This window comes from Triturus cristatus, chromosome 4_1, assembly GCF_964204655.1.
Source record: "Triturus cristatus chromosome 4_1, aTriCri1.1, whole genome shotgun sequence".
Classification (NCBI taxonomy): Eukaryota; Metazoa; Chordata; class Amphibia; order Caudata; family Salamandridae; genus Triturus; species Triturus cristatus.
Genome location: NC_140585.1, coordinates 1,189,020,133 through 1,189,041,028, shown reverse-complemented (window position 1 = coordinate 1,189,041,028; position 20,896 = coordinate 1,189,020,133). Strand labels below are relative to the sequence as shown.

The 20,896-nt window shown below is 43.8% G+C and overlaps 1 protein-coding gene across 1 annotated transcript in view; it reads right to left on the bottom strand.

The window, feature by feature from the left end:
* The window catches only part of ZGLP1 (zinc finger GATA like protein 1), a 160,221-nt gene extending 148,252 nt beyond the window's left edge, over positions 1 to 11,969 (bottom strand). Inside the window, exon 1 of the mRNA XM_085650723.1 lies at positions 11,840 to 11,969. Within this exon, the coding sequence (XP_085506849.1) occupies positions 11,840 to 11,889 (50 nt within the window). The 5' untranslated portion in view covers positions 11,890 to 11,969. The remainder of the gene's footprint in view (positions 1 to 11,839) is intronic.
* Positions 11,970 to 20,896: the final 8,927 nt, after the last annotated feature.

The window sequence follows — 20,896 nt, the reverse complement described above, 5'->3', positions numbered from 1 at the left end:
AATAGTGAAAGATTGGATGATGGATGAAAGAATGAATTGGTGATAAATTATAAAGGTGAAAAGGTTGTTATCAGCAGGTGGATGGAAGGGTAAAAGGGTGAACAAATCGTCTCGGATTGAATAGACTAGGGTGATTTTCTGGGGAGTGTCAGACTCGCGTTTCTCTTGCTTGGTGCCATCAGAGCTTGGGTACAAAGTAGGGGGGGGTACTTTTATTTTCTGGTTACTCTCCTGTATAAACATGTAGAGAGTTTATAGTTTGTTCAAAAAGTCCACCATACCCACAGCCAACAATTGAGCTATGGTTTACTATGTTTTGCCACAGTTTACTGATTATTCATTCCTTGATAACCAAAACTCCAATTAATAAAAATATGTGGTGAATAAAAACAGTATAGTTTTTCAAATGTCCCCAAGAATCTGACAGAGCACGTGCACCATTAGAACCCATACGAATTATGGAACAGCCATGACGCCAGGTAAGTTCTGAGGAAGGTTTTTGAAAAGTGTTTTTGCAGCTACTAACTTTCAATAGCAAGCCAACATCTAGAAAAATTCATGGGACATTTTCAAGTGTAACTTTTCCTGATTAAAAATGGTACCCTTCAATTGTCGGTGGGTGTATCATCCATGACAGAAAGGCCTAAGAAACCATGCAAAGCACAATTACCTTCGAATTTGGTTGATTTTGTCAGATATGTAGCTGAGGTAGTTGGGACCCAGGTGGGCAGGAACCTAGCAAATCTACAAACCCCAGTCTCTTCTGGAAACTACACACAAGAGGGACCGGCAGGTGTGGCTTGTGTATATCCCATCACTATTTCTTTCTCACTTTATCCTGTAAATGTCAAATTTTAGATCACAAAATGGAACACCTCACATTTCTGTAACAGAAAGTTCTAGATTGCAATGAAGAGCAAAGTCCCATAATTTCTACCCCTAAAACAGTACCTAATGTGTGTCTGGGCCTATCCTAATTAACAGAAACCTATCTGCAGATCACAATCATGAAAATCTCAAGTTTTCTTGTCACCCCACTGTGGCCCAAATGACTACTTTTCTATGAATATCTGGTTGTTCTTGATAGAGCATTTTAGGTTAAGCCGATATTGAAAATCCTCTGCGGGATCTCACTAGAATGTATACCTACATACTTTTGACTGGGTGTTATGAAGCAGAAAATGCTTCTGTCGTTTTAAAGACTGCCTAGTCGTCAGCACCCTACACTGAGATGGACGGATTATTATGAGCCTTTCATCAGGTAGCGTTATGAAAAAGAGCACTGAAGTGGTAAGACAAGGACAGAGTAACACAAGACCTTTCAGTTTTAATTCATGCATTAGACTATCGATGATGGATTGCATCGATATTTGCATACAGGGGTGGCTGCAACTGCTTTTCCAATTGGATATAGTGTTAAACAATATTGTGTTAAACTCCCTGCTCACAGTTCCTGTACCCCCATTCGGATGTTGCACTAAATGCGTCCATGTCAAGACTGTCCAAATCAGAAATATATTGTCTGCAACATGTTACACTTGAAAACTGCCTCTTGCAAAATCATGCTGCCTCCAAAGAGAACAAACCCCATCACCGTTTGGTAACCACTACTCATCAAGTCCCCAACCGATATTAAAGATAATATATTTGTAAGCTGGAACACGGTGTTCTATGCTATGGCTCCTGGCTTCGGTATAATTTTGGGAAGCTAGTTGCTTAATAGGCTGTATGTATGCAAGATAAAGTCATTGAATTTAGATGTCTTCTTTAGTTGTAATCAGCTAAAGTGGATGAGCCTGTCTTTAGAAGTGCTGGCATCAGAGCATAACTACCATCACAGATTCCAAGAATGCACTTGAGGGATAGCATGACTTTGGGATATTGTGGTTACAAACAGGTTTCCACGTGTCTGCTAGTACCCTGATAAAAAAGGCACCTAATACAAAAATTTGCATGAGGATTTGCAACGTTACTGAGGAAAGATATACTGCCAGTAGTCGATTGCAGGACAATGTTTCCTGAGGGAATGTTTTTGCACATTCTCCTGCTAAACACGTTGCTTTGTCACCAGAGTTTAGTGTCATACTGTCTTTCTCTCTTAACCCTAAACTACTTATGCTCGCTCTATGATACCTCGCTGCCTAGCAAGAAAAGGCACGAGAGTAAAAAAGAAGCCTGGAAAAGTTGTGAATGCCTCCTGCATCAGGCTGGCCTCAAGAGATCCAAAGATGGTAACATTTTAGCCCAGGAATCTTTTTTCCTAATCTTGCTTGCATCACCTTAATGATCCTGTTAGTAAAGATGGAATGGTACTTGCTGCTAACACTTGTTAGTTTGCTCCATATTTTTCATCTATAACTCAGAACACTCATTCCTGTGCTACTTGCTGTGAGAAAGTGCCATCTTTCTTGCATGGGATGCCCCCACATTATGCTGAATGTACTTTGACTGAGTGTGCCCTGGACTCCTGCCAATCAGGTGCCCAGGGCCTATGTTCCTTCCCTAAAACCCAAAACCCAAATTGGCAAACCCTGGCCACATGTCCGCCCCTGGTAAATGGTACCCTAGGTACCCAGGGCCCTGTGACCAGGGAAGGCCTCTAAGGGCTGCAGCACTCATTGTGCCACCCTTAGTGGCCCTGCAACATTACACACACACACACACACACACACACACACACACACACTGCCCTTGCAGGCGGAGTGTCTGGGTACAAGACAAAACAAAGAGTCGACATGGCACACATCCCTGTGTGCCATGCCCACCACCTACACTGCCATGGCATACATCAGCCACCCCTCTAGCTGGGTGCCCTATGCCAATGGTGTGGGCACAGGAGCAGGAGCCCTGTGCCCCTACAGTACCCAGGCCCATTCCTGGGCACTGTAAGTGCAGTGCTGCCATTTAAGAGTATATGGTGCTGGGAGCTCGACAAACGAACTCCACAGCACCATAATGGCAACTGAAGACTGAGAAGTTTGGTATCAAACTTCTCAGCACATTAAACCCACTCTGATGCCATTGTGGGATTTAATGTACCAAGCACCCCAGAGGGCATCTTAGAGATGCCCCCTGAAACCTAACCTACAATCCACGTCTGTTCTGAGGCTGCCTAGGCTGCCACACAGCAGACATGTTGCTGGACCCCTGGGTAGGAGAGCCCCTGCTCTCCTGGGTCTGCAACAATGCCCATCCTGGGCGAGGTGCTAAATTTCCTCCCCCAGGATGGGCAGGGGGAAGCTTCAAAGGCATGCCGCCTCTGTGAGCTTCCCCAGGCCACTGCAACCCCCCACTCTGGCGGAAAGCTTGGCCGGAAACCCCAAATAAGGACAGGGGATGTGCCAGCCTGCCAACCCCACCCCTCAGGTGGGGGAGGCGAAGTGAAGCAAATCTCTGGGCTTTCGCCATCTTGAAGATGGGAAGCCCTGCCCAATCAGGACTAGGCTACTGCCCCCCTCCCACAGGAGAGAGGCAGGATAGGGGGTGTACCCACCCCAGGACAGGAACCCATTGGTCCCTGCCCTTCACCTACTTCTAACGCCCCTAAATCTAGTATTTAGGGGCACCCTGAACCTTCCTTCCCCAGATTCCAGATTCCAAAATCCGAAGAAGAGCTAGAAGAAAGAAGACCTGCCCTTCAGCTGCTAAGAAGAGGAAGACACCAACTGCTTTGGCCCCAGCCCTACCGGCCTGTCGACCCTCGAACCTGCTCCTGCTCCAACCCGGCATCTCTTGTGGCCAGCAACCTCACAAATCCCGGAGGACCTGGCTACCTTTTGACTCTAAGCCCACTGGGACTCCCATGAGTAGAGGCTCTACTCAAAACCTACTTCTAATCCCTGGCAGCACCACGGAACCGCAAACCCAGCACACTCTGCACCCGCCAAGCCTGGCCTGTGTTGGAGTGATCAAAGACCACGAGGACGACCCCACGGCAACTGTGACCCTGAGTCCGGCACCCAAGGACCTCCCTCGACACTCCTGAAGAAGCCTGCAGCCTCAGAACCAGGTGCCCCCCCAACCGCGATCAACAGAGGGTAAGATTTCCCGACACCAAAAGGCACCCCTGCATCCGGGGCCCCACGGCCCCCTGTGCCCAATCCCGGGGTACCTACCTATCCTCCAACTACCCAACTTACCTCTCGAAGTGGTGGTGGCACCTGAAGAATCTTCGTCTCCGAGTTTGCAGTAGTTTTCTAAACCGGAGATTTCCCATTGAAATCAATTGAGTGCCCAAAGGCTCAAAAGCACCCTGCACCCAGCCGCCCGAGTGGCCCTGGCAGTGCAACCTCTACACCTATCTACTTCCCCACTTGCCCTGAGTAAGTGACCAGGAGCCCAGCTCCCACAGCCACGTGGCCTGCTAGTCAGCAGCCACCAACCAACCAAGGCCCCCCTACCTCTCATAGGATAACATTGGGCCTAAATCTCTCTGCACCCGGCCGCCCTTGTGCCGCCGAGGGTAAACCAACTTTACCTACCTGACCCTGGGAGACCCCTGAGTCTATGCCCAGAACCTTAACTCTACCAGTCGAGTACTTACCTTTAAACCGATAACTCAATTTTCTCCATAGGGTAACATGGACTGGCTTTACCTGAAATTTCTTTTAAGTGAGGACTTTTCAAAACTTAAAATATTCACCAAAAATCAGCCGAGTAACGAAAACGAAAATACTCACCTGCTCTAGGTGAGCTCCCAGTGCTGGATCTTGGTGCCCAGCTCTGACTCTGAAAACGACTTACAACTGTACTTATCAGCAGCCCAATTTTCTCCCATAGGAAATCATTGACTGTTTTCTGTGAAATTTCTTCTGTCAATTTCTGCAAACTACAAATATTCTTTAAAAATCGTATAATATCTGAAAACGTAATTACTTACCGGTTTTGGATAAAGGTCCCAGTACTGAGTCTAGGCACCCAGTACCGGGTTACAAAAGTAACGAGAACATACTATACCTGCAACTTGAATTTTCTGCCATAGGGAATCATTGACTGTTTTCTATGAAATATTTTCTGTCAACTTTTAAAATATTTTAAAATATGGTCTAAAAATCATCACAGTAATTAAGTCAACTTTTATCACTTGGTTCCAAGTACTGACCCAGGACTGAATCTAGGATCCAGTCCTGGAATTCCAAAAGTAATACTAAAAGTAATCTGTGACAAATAACTTGAAACTTCCATTTAACTCAATGCATTATTGTGTTTAGAATTGTGTTGCCTATTGCAACCACTTGTAACTTTCTACAAAAGTCAATTGCATATTGCAAAAGTATTTATATAAAGCATCTCATTCTGAGAAAGTATATTTTAATACCTATTGTTGGTTCTAAAATAAAATAAGCATATATTTTTTATATATAAACCATTGGCCTAGAGTTCAGTTATTGAGTGTGTGAGACCATTTGCTGGCTGAGTGTGTGCAACAAATGCTTTACACTGTCCTCTGATACTGCCTTACTGCTCGACCAAGCTACAACTTTAGAGAGTAAGGTTATATCTAACTTTAGCCTCTGCCAAACCTTTGGGGACTGTGGACTCTGTACACCCTGTACCTATTTGGGAACAGTATATACAGAGCCACTTTCTCACACTTGCTAAGCATTTCATCTTGGTAATGTGTCAAGACCACCAGTGTCTTCCCTGCCACATGGGGACAGTTTGTGTACATTGTGATAGACTTTATTCCGATACTGCGCTTTTCTTTTTTCTAATCTCAACAAGTACTCGTTGTAGGATGTAAGGTTTCAGGATAGATAGATATTGTTCCTTGACTTAGGGAAGACACCTCTGTGGTGGTAAACAGACTGACTCTGGACTTCATTGAGAGTTCGAAATATTCCCTCAAGGTTGGGATTGACAAAGGTAGAATCTTCCTTGACATCTATAGGCCCAAAACTAAATCTCTACGTGTTCCGCAATATTGTCATTGTGCTTTTCACCATCAGACATGTGAACATGTACAACAATACAATGGAACATTGAAAACATTATAAACATGTTTTAAAGCATGGCTCAAAAGGCCCGATTCCTTGCCCTTATGTCAATAAGAGCCACCCCTACCAACAGAGTGCTCGTGAAATACTAATGGACAGGCCTTTGATCCCCTACTGTTACTTCTAGGTCTTCTGCTTTCTTAAATACACACTTGACTGATAGTGATACTGAATGAATGCAACTAATGGATTTGCTGTCTCAACAGATTCCATTTTCAGGTTCAAGCTTCTCCGCCAACACATCAAGGTGCCCCAGAGCATGTCATTGCTTCACCCAAGGTGGTACGGTCATTTAAAAGCGCTATTCATCACCAACAAAGAAAATCGATCCTGCAGAAGACAGACCCAATTAGTTGGAACTGTCCCTATCCACAACTACAACCTACACCATATTGTAACTGTTTAAATACCTCATGCCATCAAGTTTGCTTATTTGTTTTGTCATGTGGCTATACACTGGTGTGGGCAGATATTGAGCCAGAGAAGTGCAATGCGACAATGCTCACCACTCTATCCAGAAATAGAAGATCAATTTATTATGAAAACAGATTTCTGCAAATCCCATACTCTGGGAAGGACAAAGCACTGACTTGCATTGCTGCATCCATTTCGCTGCTGAGCTCCGACAGCCCAGCGTGTTTACTCCGGGAAAACCTGGTAGCTTTTCGGTTCACTCAATTAGTTAACCAAGAGACTCCTCTATCAGGGAATAGGTTAGACTCAATATTTACCAATGTAGAGAATCTTCTCTGAGAGGCTCCTTTACTTTTACCTTGCTAGGACCATCTGGCTATTCTATTTCTTTGGTTAATAAAAGTAATCAGGTTTTGGCATTGTGTGATTGACCATGCATGTATTTCTCTCTTGGCAGCTCATCCACCATCTTTTACGGGGAATGTATTAGCAAATTTAAATCTTTTTCTAACACGGATTACATCAACTTTAGAAGTCTTGGATCCTCCCCCCAAAAAATTGCATAAACGTTTGAACAAGTCACGCCCCTTGGTTCAATCCCAGCCTTTTAACATTACGAGAATGCCAGTTGGTAAGGAAATAGCACTCTTCTTGAACAAGGGTAGACAAAGAAGCTTCTGCAGCCAGCGTTTAGTAATACCACACAGAGATGAAACGTGCTAAATCGGCCTTTTACGCAACTAAAACTGCGTCAGCTAAGCACTTTAGCAAAGCCATATTTAAGATTGCAAAATCTATTGCATTCCCTGTTGCAGCCTCTTAAAAAGCCAGTCACTCCCAAACCAGTTGCAATTCATTGGTGCTTTATTTTAAAGAGGGTGTATGTGGAAGGGTAGTACCTCTGACTGAGGAGCATTCGTACTCCTTGGAGTGGCTAACCTGCATTGGTCCACCTGTGGCTCCAAGCAGCTGTTAACATACAACAGCGGCCACAACCCAGAAACCTGCTCAACTGTCGGGCTAAACCAGGTGAGGGTAGTAGACAGGTAGTGATAGTGAAGAGTTTTATAGAGCGCTTGGCTACTCATGAGCGTCCCGGTGCTGTACATTCTGAGAAAAAAATGGAAGAAAATTCCAATTACTGTGAGAAAAGCCAGCCTTGAGCTTTTTCATAAAAGCAGCTTCAACCTTTGTTTGACACAAGTCTAGAAGGAGCATGTTCCACGCAACTGGGCCCAAAAAAGAAAAGGAGCGACATCTGTATAGCCAGACTAACTCTAGGAATGCTGGCCAGATGATTATTGGATGAGCGTGAAGCTCCTGGGCTGTAAAAGACAGTCCTGGCAGGGTCAGGTCCAGACTGATTGAGCTCTATGCATTAAGAGAGCCTAGTTAAAAAGAATACATTTTTCAGTGGGAAGCCAGTGCACATTATGCAAATGCCTAGAGATATGTTCACATCTTGGGAGACCAAAAACCAATCAAGCTACCGCATTCTGAACAGTCTGGAGTCTATTCAAAAACATTTAGTGATTTGTCCATATGCAATAACGGTTGACAATCCCTCTTTTTCACTCTCTTCTTTTGATATTTTCATGATTATTTTTAGCTATGAATTGTTGATATTGTTTTTATGTGATTTTACCAGAGAACAAGAATTGTATTTTTAATAAAAGGACAGATATCTTTGCAATTAACAGGTCTCATCGTATTATTGACAGGATGAAAGAGTATTGTTGAATATATGTTGTGTGAAAAGTTGAAGGTAATCAAACATACATTAGACACAAGAGGGACCTTTTCCTGTTTGTTAGTGGTTCTAACCCTGTCCCTTTTGTTTGAAGGGTTGCTCTCACTCACATTTGTTGTTAGAGTCTATTCAAAAGATACTTTGGTAGGCCAGCATATATTGCGTTGGCGTAGTCCAATCTGGACATCACCAGGTCCAGTATCACAGTAATCTTAGTAGGAAATGAAAAAGTGCAGGAATTATTTTGCCATGTGTATGATGCCAAAGCAGACACCAACCACAGAGATAACTTGATCATGGAATGCCATTTTATTATCACATTTTCTGATCTTCACTGACTGTCGGTGACCAAAGGAATTCAATTTTAAATGCTATTGCATATTCATAAAGCCGTCTACAAAACAGGTCCCTCAAGCCTGCAGAATATGTTTTCAATTGACTTGCCCAGAACAGTTTCTTTTTTGGGAGTACACCTGAAAATGTCCACCAGACTGCACTGGAATTTACTACACATGTTTCCCAGAGACTGGACCAGTTTCCCTTAATCTGAATATGTGAGCATGCTATCTGACACATTGTATTTCATCCCCTTCTATCTAAAAGGAAAAAGAAAAGCACTAGGGCAAAGGCCTCTTATTAAAGTAAACATGAATGGTCCTACAGTTGGTAGCCAACACCACCGTAGACGGTCTGGAAGGCATTAACATTGAAGTGACCACCCAAAGAACTCCCAGGAACACAAAGACTTTAGAATGTGTGCATGTAACTAAGCATGGTTTATGTGTCATTACAGGAACTGCAAGTTGCTTGTACATTCCAGATGTTATGTTATGCAGATTTGTAGAGCACAATATCACCCAGGAGGTTTTCTGGGCACTGAGCAGGTGCAAGTCTAGCCAAATATAGGACCTACTGTGTGTAATTAAAAAGTCTTGTCTTCAGCTTCTTGGAGAATTCAAGGAGTGAGGAGGCTCCTATGTGGTGCAACAGGCTGTTCCACACTTTTGGAGCAATGTAGAAGACTTGACTAATAGATCTGTTTTTCTGTATGAGTGGGATGTCGTGCAGATGTCATGCACGTGATGTGGGCAGTTTCTCTGCTGTGGTGTGGTTGGGTCTGGAAACAGAGAGAGTGATGTCATGAAATTGGTGGTCAGTATTTGGTGAGGTGTCTGTTGATAATGTACTCTAAGATGTTGACCAGGAATGGTAACAGAAAAAGCAGTCTGTTGTTGAAGAGTGTGTTGAAGGGTCCGTGGACGGTTTCTTCAGCAATGGGAGGCCAGTTGGGTGTTTCCAAGCATCTGGGAAGGTCGCAGAAGAGGGAGTCACTTAGCATGGGTGTGAGTATGGTGTTGATTGGTTGCAAATAATCAATGGGGAGGGAAGAAGAAGCTGTGGTCCATTCGGCTTCCTTATGTTAAATGCAAAGAATCAGAGGAGAGTGGACCACTTGTCCTGTGTAGCCAGGGTCTTTTCGTTTTTGATTCCTTCATAAAAGAACCCTCATAACTATACACAGGAGCGACAGCGGCATGAACTGGGTTACCGCTTATGTGTAATAGTACAGCATCATCATCGGGTCTTTTTTTGAATGTATGCTGACCTCCACCCGGAGGAAGACCAACTGGTTAAACAGTAGCGTCCAGACATAAACATGAGGGAGGGTGTGCGAAGATTCGTATCAAGTGAATTAAAATCTCTAAATCATTGTTTCAGTTATGATTTTATTCTGGGAAGCTTGATAAGAGAAAGATAAAAATGTTCGAGTGCGGGAAAAGACCGAGTTACTGGTCTACCGTACTTATCAAATTGTGAGGGTCAACATGTTTCAGCCTTCTGTGGTAATCTAAAGGCTTTCATCACTTTGTGTAGCTCCTCGTTCCACTCGCTGCGGCCATCAGTGCACTGATGGCCGCCGCGAGTGGAACGAGGAGCTACACAAAGTACAGATACAACGGATCTGACCACATTAACAAGATTAGTGGAGAATCTTCACTATATAAGGAGCCATAATGCGCCTTCCTTTAGATCGGTCCTGATGAAAGCCTTTAGATTACCACAGAAGGCTGAAACATGTTGACCCTCACAATTTGATAAGTACGGTAGACCAGTAACTCGGTCTTTTCCGACACTCGAACATTTTTATCTTTCTCTTATCAAGCTTCCCAGAATAAAATCATAACTGAAACAATGATTTAGAGATTTTAATTCACTTGATACGAATCTTCGCACACCCTCCCTCATTTTTATGTCTGGACGCTACTGTTTAACCAGTTGGTCTTCCTCCGGGTGGAGGTCAGCATATATTCAAAAAAAGACCCGATGATGATGCTGTACTATTACACATAAGCGGTAACCCAGTTCATGCCGCTGTCGCTCCTGTGTATAGTTATGAGGGTTCTTTTATGAAGGAATCAAAAACGAAAAGACCCTGGCTACACAGGACAAGTGGTCCACTCTCCTCTGATTCGTCGATTGGTTTCAGTCATCTGGGGTAGGAGTGGTGGGGGCAGTTGTCAGATGGGGCTCCTGAGTGGATGGAGTTCAGGGTGGCAGCAGTCTTGTTTCTGGGCTGGTGATAGGCCATATGGTTAGCATTGGTTCTTTGGATAAGATTCGGATAATTCCAAGGCAATTCATCAGCAGGTTTGAGAACACTCCTAGCCAATTAAACGAACTGCATACTTTGGATCATACCCCTGAATTGTGGGATCTGTGGTTGGAATCAACACGTTTGGTTGGTTGCGGGGAAAAAAGTTGATGAAATTTGGACTTATGTTTCCTGCTAGTGTCTTTCTTCTTCAATTTCTGTATCGGGTATTAAGGGCAAGAATAAAGATTGTCCCTGGTTTCTGTCCTAGTCTGCTCCTTCTGTAGGCCTTTTGTACTCTTCCAAGGCTGAAGGAAATAACTTGTGAAATTAAATGATATAATGAATACCCGGTACTTCTAATACTAATGACGGTTGTACAGAAAATAATAAAGTAGAGCTGGGGATTGACAAATTATAATTATGCTATTTTTTTATTTTATAACTTGCAAAAGTGATCTTTGTTAACCAGAAGCTCGCATCTCACTTTTAGAGAGCTTGCAACTTCACATCTGAAGCATGAATTCTGGATATTGCTGTTGCAGGAGCATCGATCCTGGGCAGCTATTTCTGATGAACATTTGCTCCAAGTTTCTCTGTTTACCATTATATAAAGGGTGCACTTATCTATAGAATAGCAAAACCTAGACAGTCAGGATCTTATCCTAGAAACTTCTCAAGCTAGGTACAAATTATATGCAACACTCTCCCCTCAGAGAGCTCCTCTCCTGAGCAGCTGCTGAGAAGACTTCAGCCCGATGTTTCTGTGATTATTTTCTTTTAATAAATACATTTTGCAGACTCCTCAAAAAGCAGTCTACGCATGTTTCTAGATGGATAATATTGAAGCGTAATGCCTTGACCTTCAATCTACAGAGGGAGGGCTTCCTTGTGATGCCAAAAGAAGAAACACCCAAAAGGCAATTCAGCTTAACATGGTGGTCATCCATGAGATGATCACAGAAAAGCTGAGGAAAGTATATTCTTCTTCTGATTCCATCAACAGTTTCCTTCAAAAAGGAAGGGAAAACTTTACTGATGAGCGCTTCTCTGAGTTAGTAACTTTGCCTTGGACTTTTGTCTTACCAGTCGAGATCTGGCGGCTCCTCCGAGTCCAACAGCATGCTCCTCCTCATCTAGTGTCACAATCACTCTTCTGGTTTTATTCTACTCACATGTTTCTCTTCCTTCTCGGTCATGCATGCTGCTTACTTTTGTTACTTGGAGTATCAGACTACAGGAGGTAGCCAGTAGACCACAAGGAGACTGGGGCGATAGTCTATAACAAACAACAGTGTCTCAAACAAGGGTATAATTTGAAGGGGAAATATAAACAGCACAATTAATTGCAATGGATTCAATCCAAAAGGGAGAAACACAGGGAAACATGTTCATGTAAGGAAATTGTATTTCAATTTATAGGTATGTTGGACATATTAAACTTCATATGTACAAGCACATGGGGAAAAATGGCACTGCGTTACATTCAATGTCATGTAACCAACAAAATACTGTGCACAAGTGCTCGTGAAGTTTTGTGACAACGCTAGTGACATATGACGTGGTATATACAGCGATTGTGGTGGGCGCGACAAGGAACAAAGTGAAGCAAAAATGATTTACATATACAGAGCACCCAAACAATTAATGGTACAAAATTACAAGGGTTCAATTAGGTAGGGTGTCCATAATTAGGGGCGCCAGATGTTTCGCTGTGGAAGTCGACGGCGTTTCGGCCTGCAGAAGTGTTAGGCCATCATCAGGACAGGTTACATTTGTTAAGAATGCAGTGTTAGGATATGGCAGGAATGGGGTGGGTCAGGGCGAGTGGAGCCGGGATGGAAGGTCTCGATAATTTGTCGAAGCTAGGGTGGCTGGAGTGAATCGGGCAGTTGGGCGTGAGTCCGGGCGTGTGAAACTGGGACGGGAGGTCTCAGTTATTTGGAGAAGCCTGGGTGGCTTGAGTAAATCGGGCAGTTGGGCATGAGTCCAAACAAAGGGGCAGTCGGCTGGAGTCCGCAGGAGTACCCTCCGAGCATTTCTCTTCAAATTCACGGTGACCAGATGGATATGTGTTAAACAGGAAACTGTGGATGATATACATTACTGTCTCGCTAATCAGGATTTTAATAGTACTCCTGGAATGTCGGAAATAAGACTGTTTTAATATTGGATATTTTGTCATAACAATATATTTTGGAGCATTGTGCGATATTTGCCTTGAGGAAGTCTGTGGCTTACACCACAAAAAGACAAAACACGTGTTGGTGGCTAGGAATGTGTTGAAGCGATATAAAGAAATAAAGAAGACAAAGAAGAAGATCTGTGTCTACATTTTATTAGGAACTGCATCTAATCATTGTGGAATATGCTCAGGATATATCCCCTTCTTTGCGTATAACGGTGAAGACTTTGTCTGCATTGCTGGTAATTGGTGGATGGCCATTACCCTTATCCTTGGAGCAACCAGATCTATTGAACTTAATACTTCATAACTCTGCGCAATTGTTACCCAACCATCCCCTTTCTTTGAAACTCAGCACTTAGTCTGACCCGCTGCCCTCCCCCCCGCCTTGAGACCCTCACAGCTGAGTAGCCGTGCTTTACAAACCCTGATTGATTGAGGTATTACAGTCTTCAGCACCACTTGGAAGGCCTCTGGGGAGTCAACAAACTGCTACCTCTGTGTCAGAGCTGGGAGGTGTGCGTGAGACAGCAAAATCAGCAAACTGGTCGTCGTCATCACGGATGTGCCTGTGGATGCAGGGAAGTGACTCCTTCACTCCAAGGGAGATTCCTTCTTCCTTGAATGCATGCAGAGTCCTTGCTGACTCAGAGAATGCACGGCCACAGAGTTGCAGAAACTTGGAAGAGCACGGAGACAAAGTTGCAGCAGGAGTCTTCCCACCAAGAGCAGTCTTGTCTTTGGTCCTGGCTTGATCCAACAGCAGAAGTGTCTTCAGACAGGTCTTGATGAAGTCCGGGGCGAATCTAAGGACCCAACCTCAGGGGAGCCCTTAAGTAACCCTAAAAGAGGGGAATTACATCTTCTGCGGTGACCCACCTGTCATGGGAGGTTAGGGATGCTAATCAGCTGGTCTAACCATTCAGAGGCTCCCATGGGGCCAAGTTTAAGATGGTAGAATCAAGTGACCACCTGGAGGAGCCCTGGGCACCTTCCTAGGGAGGAGCTGTACTGCGGGTAGACACTCCCCTGTCCTTTGTGTGGCTTTGCACCAAAGTAGGAGCCAGGGACTCCTGGACTGGGGCAAATCGGATTGTGCAAAGAAGGAACTAAATGTGCCTTCAATGCAGTCTGGTGGCACTCAGAAGCACCCCACCATACCCAATTCTAAAAAAGAGGAGGTCACACCACTTCTTTGCAGGAAATCCTTTGTTCAGCTTCCCCTGCCCGAGTTAAGCTCATCAGCGGGGGTGGGGGGGCAGAACAATGTCTGAGGTGTGCAGCAACACCAGCTGACCGGCAGAGCCTGCAAGGCTACACAGATATGTGGGGGTCCTCTAACGAGCCCTCAGTACATGGTATCTTGCAACTAGCACTGGAATCCGTGTGGTTGCATGATTCCAACAAGTTTGAAACCAAACATGACCACGTTCAGAGTAGCCATTATGTAGTTGGACATCTCGACTTACCAGTGTCCACTACATACCTTAAAACAGCTGCCCCAGACTTACAAATCCCAGATAATGGAGTCCGGTGTTTGTAGGGGTACCCCCACACTTAGAGCCATGCACCCTGCCCTTGAACTGAAGGGCCTACCTTAGAAGTGACTTACAGGTTTAAAGTGCAATGACCAGGATATAAGGAAAACCTTACATTTAAAGTGACAGGTGCATGCACCATCTCACGCAAACTGCGATAGCAGTTCTGCAGACACAGTTTACATGGGTGATATAATACATGCTGGAACCCATGGGAGACCCCTGGTGTACCAATGCCCTGTGTACCTTAGTACCATATACTAGGGACTTACAGGGGTACACAAGTGGGCCAATTGTGGGGTGCACAAATTACTTACAGGCACATTTAGAGTAGAGAGAGCACTGGGGTTCCGGTTAGCAGGATCCCAGCGAACTACAGTCAGAACACATTGACACCCGGCAAAAAAATGGGGGCATCTATTCCAGAAAGATCCTACTTTCCTACACCTACCATCTGTGTTTGCATGCTAACAGGGCCCACAAATATTTTATTCAGCCCTTTGCTTTCTAAAGGTCTGATGTTCATTTAAAATTCTCTGAAGCGGTTTCTCATATATTATTTAGATGTGGTATGGTGGATAATATGATTTGCATGGTTTGTAAATTCTGTCTCTCTAAATTAATTTTCTACCCGTCTATTTGAGCGCATAGTCACTTAGATAATACCTAATCCTTCTTTCGTTATATTCAACATTTTTATTCTTAGTGAGCCTCCCACAAGGTCATACACGCAAGTGTGTTATGTAAAGATGTTCTGTTTCTTTGTTGCTAGTGGGCAAGAGATCGTTTCTGGGTTTTCCCCCTCCTGATCTGTGTTCTTTGTGAGTACAGTCACAACAGATCAATAGCTTTAGGATTAGAACTCAAATGCCCCTGCACTGGTATTTTACTTAGATACCGTTTTAAAATGTTTAGGGAGCAATGAGAAATACGGCAGAATTTAAAGCAAGGGACTGGATACCTTTTAGCATTTAACTCATTTATTTGCGGTCAACAAAATATGTAAACAAACAAGAAAACGATTACAAATCCCAAAGCTGTGACTCTTCTACAAGAGAAGAACTAGTCTAATACACTAACCCTCCACCTGCCCTTCATACAGGGGACAGACAAACAAAGATACGCTTCTTTTGGAGTCGTAGGCAAAATGAATGCATTATTCCTTGTTTATTCAGTCGCAATTTGTACAGTATTTAATTTCTTCGGATCAGCTGTTTGGGAGCTTTTGGCTCCTTTTTGATAATAAATCACATTATACCTCAGCTGGAGTGGATTCCATTTTTCTTCCAACAATTTTATATCAACATGTATTGAAAAACCACTTTGTGTTTTTCCAATTAAACTTTCTTCTTATTAATATTTATATATGCACTATGTGTCCATCACCATGCGGGCTTATTTTGGAAACTCCTACGGGTGACTTGTAGCTGCTAGAAGTTGTGGTGCTACTGGACATCCAAGTGATATCCAACCAGTCCACTACTAGACCAATCTTTTTTAAGATCTGCAAAGCTGATGGAAGGATGATTGACTGACAGGTGAACGATTCTGCCTCAGACTTAGCGACTTTTCAGAGACATGCTTGTCAAGGAGCATTCCAATCTATTAAAATCATTTATTCTCTGAGCACTGCAAGGCAGGCTCAATATGTACTAAAGGGTGTGACAACGCCTTGTGTGGATCCTTCCAGCATGGCAGACTCAGCAGGTCATACTTTCAGGCTGATCTTATAAGAGTAATATTAAGCTATGGTGGAAATGGTATTCCTCTTTCTTTTTGTCTGAGCGCAGCCCTCAGGGCAACATTTTCCCACAAGTCAAAATTGCTACTTTTCAATCCTTCCTAAAAATACTTAGCACACTTTATATACTTCCCCAAAATATTGCAGGGCTGGTGTTAGAATAGTAAATAGACTTCCTGGAAGGTAAAACTGTCGTCATAGGCGCTTGTGAGACTTCATTTCATGTAATTAAATTAAGTTATACAACACTGTCAGTTGTAATCTCACTTCTGCACTATCATCCACTTACTCTTAGAGGTCATGGAAGGTTTCGAGGCCTAATAGGCTTTAAAATAGTTTTACTCCTGTTCATGATCAACAACCCCTTACCCTTTGAGGAGCATCACCCTTGCACCTAAAAGGTGTGGGCACTTCGCACCACATATAGTAATACATTGTTACATGCAACACTTTGCAGTGACTATTACCCCGCTGGATACTCTTCATTTTTGCAAGCCTGAAAATAGGAAAGGCCCATAAAGGAATGACCAGTCAGGGTGCACATAGGAGGCAGAGATACAGCGCCTGCCACTCTGCTATTATACCGTTTTCCTAGGTTTGGCAGAAGGATCTAAAGCTCACCACCTGTTTTCTGGGACAGGACTGGTGCCAATGATCGATACAGAAACTCCCACGAGTGATGCACCTGATTTGTGGCAGTATCATAAAGTCACACAGTCCCTGTAGGACAGGAGAGCTCCAGAACTGGCAGACAGGGGACACAGTCAGTCACGCGTAACGACTGATGGATAACTGGGCTAAAATGGGTTCACAGAACTTGGCCTCTTTCAGGAATAAGCACAAGAAGATAGACTGTCACCTCTGGAGGATGGATTATCTAGGGACATGGGCACAGGATGACAATCACACGGAGTATTTCACCTCTAGAGCTAGGTGGGTGCTGGGCAAGAAAAGTTTTACAAAGCTCATTACATCCAGGGTTGGACGGGAGAAGGTGTTGGGAGCCTGCCTCTCTTGCAGATGGATGGACTAGGTGCATGTAATGAGAAACAGAGACTGCAACCTCCAAGGCTGAATGGCTCTTTATAAAAACCCATCACATGATTAATCTTGGTCTGCTGAGGCTCTACCCATGCCCCACAAAGTGCTGAGCCCTTTTTGGCTATTTGGGGTAATTTGCGCTAAGGCCTCTATAACCTTTTTCCACTGAAGGCATCCACACCAAATTAGTGTCCTTGGATATTTTTTTTACAACATGCTCAGGACTCTACAGGTATTAAGGGTTTGTGGATTTCTCTGGTGGGGGCAGAAAATAGACAAAATGTAGCTAAAATTAGAATTTTCTGGTAACAATAGTAAAAAAGTGCTAAGCAAATAAGTGTCTATTTTCCGAAACAAGACACGAGCAAAAAGTTTACTGTGCTAAAGCATAATTTTCCCAGCTTTCAGGAACATGCAGAGCAGAATGAAGAAAAAAAAAAGTTTTCCACAGTTTTGGCATTTTTCAAAGAGGTAGCCTATTTAGCCTGTTTTTATGCTTTTAACCTACTTCAGTTTGTGGTGGAAACCAATGTGAAACCCACGGGTGATCCAGGAAAGCTATAGATTTCAAGGTTCTCTCAAAGAAACTAACTGTTGAAATAAAGAAATATTGAAAATGAGTAGGAAAAAATGGCCATTTATGACAACACTTTCATCTGTATCTTTTTGTCATGATAGCCGATTCAAAAGCAGTATACCATTATGTCCACTAGGTCCTTCTGGTTGCGATGATATAAAGGGTTTGTAGGTTCTACAAGAACCAAAAAGGTACCCAGATCCAATAACTGGTTTTCTATTGTGTACCAAGTATAGACCAATTAGTACAGTGAAATATGTAAAGTGAAAAATGGGTATCAAAGAAACCTATGTAAATCTGAAAAGGGCACAGAATTTGGAGTATAAGAGCAGTGGTTATTTTAGATCCCTAAATGTGTGGGTAACCATACTAGCAGACGACTCAGAGGTGATTTTCAAAATATATTCTTTCTACCCACTGGCTTACATTTGGAAGGTGCAAATGCAGCAAACTCCAATTGATAATAACAAATGTTCTACTATTCAATGTTTCCACAGGTCTTTTGATAAAAATGGTACCTCACCTGTGGGGGGAAGCCTAGTGCCACAATAGGAAATAGACCAAATGCAACATGGATGCATCACATTTTACCTCTGAAAAATGACCCTTTTTTCCCCCAATGTGTGTAACTATGGACTTTAGGCCTTTGTTCAAGCAGCACCTAAGGAAACCTTGCAAACCTATATATTTTTAAAATTAAACACCTAGGTAAATCCAGGGTGGGGTGACTTGCGTGGTTCCCACAAGCTTTTTTTTACCTTGCACACCTCAAACTTTGACTAACAAACAATACATTTTCTCTGATGGAAAATTCTGGAATCTGGGGACAGCCACAAACTTCCTTCTACCCAGCATTCCTCCCCAAGTCTCCAGATACAAATGATACCTCATCTGTGCGGGCAGGCCTAGAGCCCACAACAGGAAAGGGCCCAAAGAGCAACATGAACACATCACATTTTTCCACTCAAAATTGACCTTTTTGCAAAGTGGGTAGCTGTGGATTTTGGGCCATAACTCAGCTAGCATCTAGGGAAACCTAGCAAAACTGTAATTTTTTTAAAACAATACCTAGAGGAATCCAGGGTGGGGTGATTTGCATGGCTCTCAGCAGGTTTTCTTACCCAACAGCTTTTTCAAACCTCAAACTTTGACTAAAAGCATATATTTTCTTCACATTTCTGAGCAGCAAAGTTACGGAATATGTGGGAATCCACAAATTTCATACCACCTAGAGTTCCCACGTCTCCCAATAACATCAGTACCCACCATGTGTGGGTAGGCCAAGAGACCACCACAAAAGGCTCTACCTCTCTATGTGGAAAGATCAGCAATGGGGTAACTGCTGTATTTGGCAGTCTTGCTGAGCCATTACCCATGGAAACCTACCAGCCACAATAATGAAAATGAGAAGCCCAGGGAATTCCACTGTGGTTTGCCTTGTGTGAATCTCACATGGTTTTCTTACTCACAATGCCCTGCAAACATTGGCTAAAATCGTACATTGTGATAGAAACTTCAGAAAAAGAAGAAATCCACAAAATTACCACCCAGCATGCCCCCACTTGTCCCGATAAAAACGATGACCCACTTGTGCGGCTGGGCCAAATGTCTGCAACAGTTATGGATCATACCAAGGTTAATGGGAGTTCTGTTGTGAGTTCCATCGACCCTGATTTGATCCGTTCCGGTCACGAGCATAAGGCCCAGTCACATATGTGTTTTTATCGGGACAAGTGGGTGAACACTGGGAGGTAGAAATGTTGTGGCTCCCTGTGGATTTCGGAAGATTACATCAAATAAATGCAAGGTAAATTTGTGATTTGAGACAAAGTTATGCATGGCATTGTGGGTCAAAAAACGTCATGGGATCCATGCAGGGCATACCACCATGGACTCCCCTTAACGTCTAGTTTTCTGAAATGTTGGTGTCTGGTAGCTTTCTCCAGAAGGCCGCCTATGCAAGCCCAAAATGTGCAGCCATTCACCATGGCAAGTGGGACAATATTAAGATTTACCCACACTCTCCTGGCCCATAGGTAAAAACAATACCCAAAAGAATAAAATATCCTCTCGCTTGCCATTGGGATGGGATGTTTTAGTTGGTAAGGGAGCAGAAAGTCTGTATAGGCTTTGGGGGTGAGGGCGGGCCGGATATCAGGATGGGCCACACTCAGCCAGTTATTTTATGAAAGAAAAATAGTCCTGTCATCCAGTGGACTTTCTTCTCCATGGGGGCAAATTGGGGCCAAACTCCTTCTCTGTGATGCATGGAGGCCAAAATACTGGTTTATCCACTTTTCGTTGGGAGTATGGCCTAATGTCAGAGTGCAAAGTCTGTGCCCTTTCTTTGGCCCCTAAATGCAAAATCCCTGGGGTTTAGTGGGCTTTCTACCCCAGCATTGAGCAGATTTGGTGTTACCACCCCAATTGAGACAAGCCTCCTATCGGGAGGGGGCGGGGGGGAGCTGAAAGGCCATTGCTCCTACAGGGGACTGGCTATGGCTTGATGCCAGGGTAGGTCACCCCATCCTTCTGTTTGTTTTGGCGCCATTTTTAAATCCCTAGTGTCTAGTAGGCTTTCTGTCCCCCCAGCTTGATTATTATTACCCCTATCCACACGGGGGGCAGAAAGCTTATTGGACCCCGGGTTAGGAGAAAGCAAAGGCCCATGTCATGGGGGGGTGCTACTGACCCAAATAAAATACAGCATAAATGCAGTTTCTGGTGTCTAGTGGGCTTTCCGCCCAGCAGGGGGCAGATTGAGGGTGCTTGCCTCTATCCACCCCCAAAGAGTGGGTAGAAAAATTGACTTCTTTGTTTTTGGAGACGCGGCAATACCATGCTGATGGTGGGAAGCCCCATATATTTTAATTTCCCTGGTGTCTAGTGGGCTTTCTGCCCTCCCACAGGTGGGAGTTGATTGGGGGTAATCACCCCCATTCTTCTTGGTGGGCATAAAGACTATCTGTACATCAGCGTGGGGTGCATGTTCATGATGAGCAGCTTCCATCCCTCTATTTTTTCAAATTCTCTGGTGTCTAGTGAGCATTCTGCCCTCCTG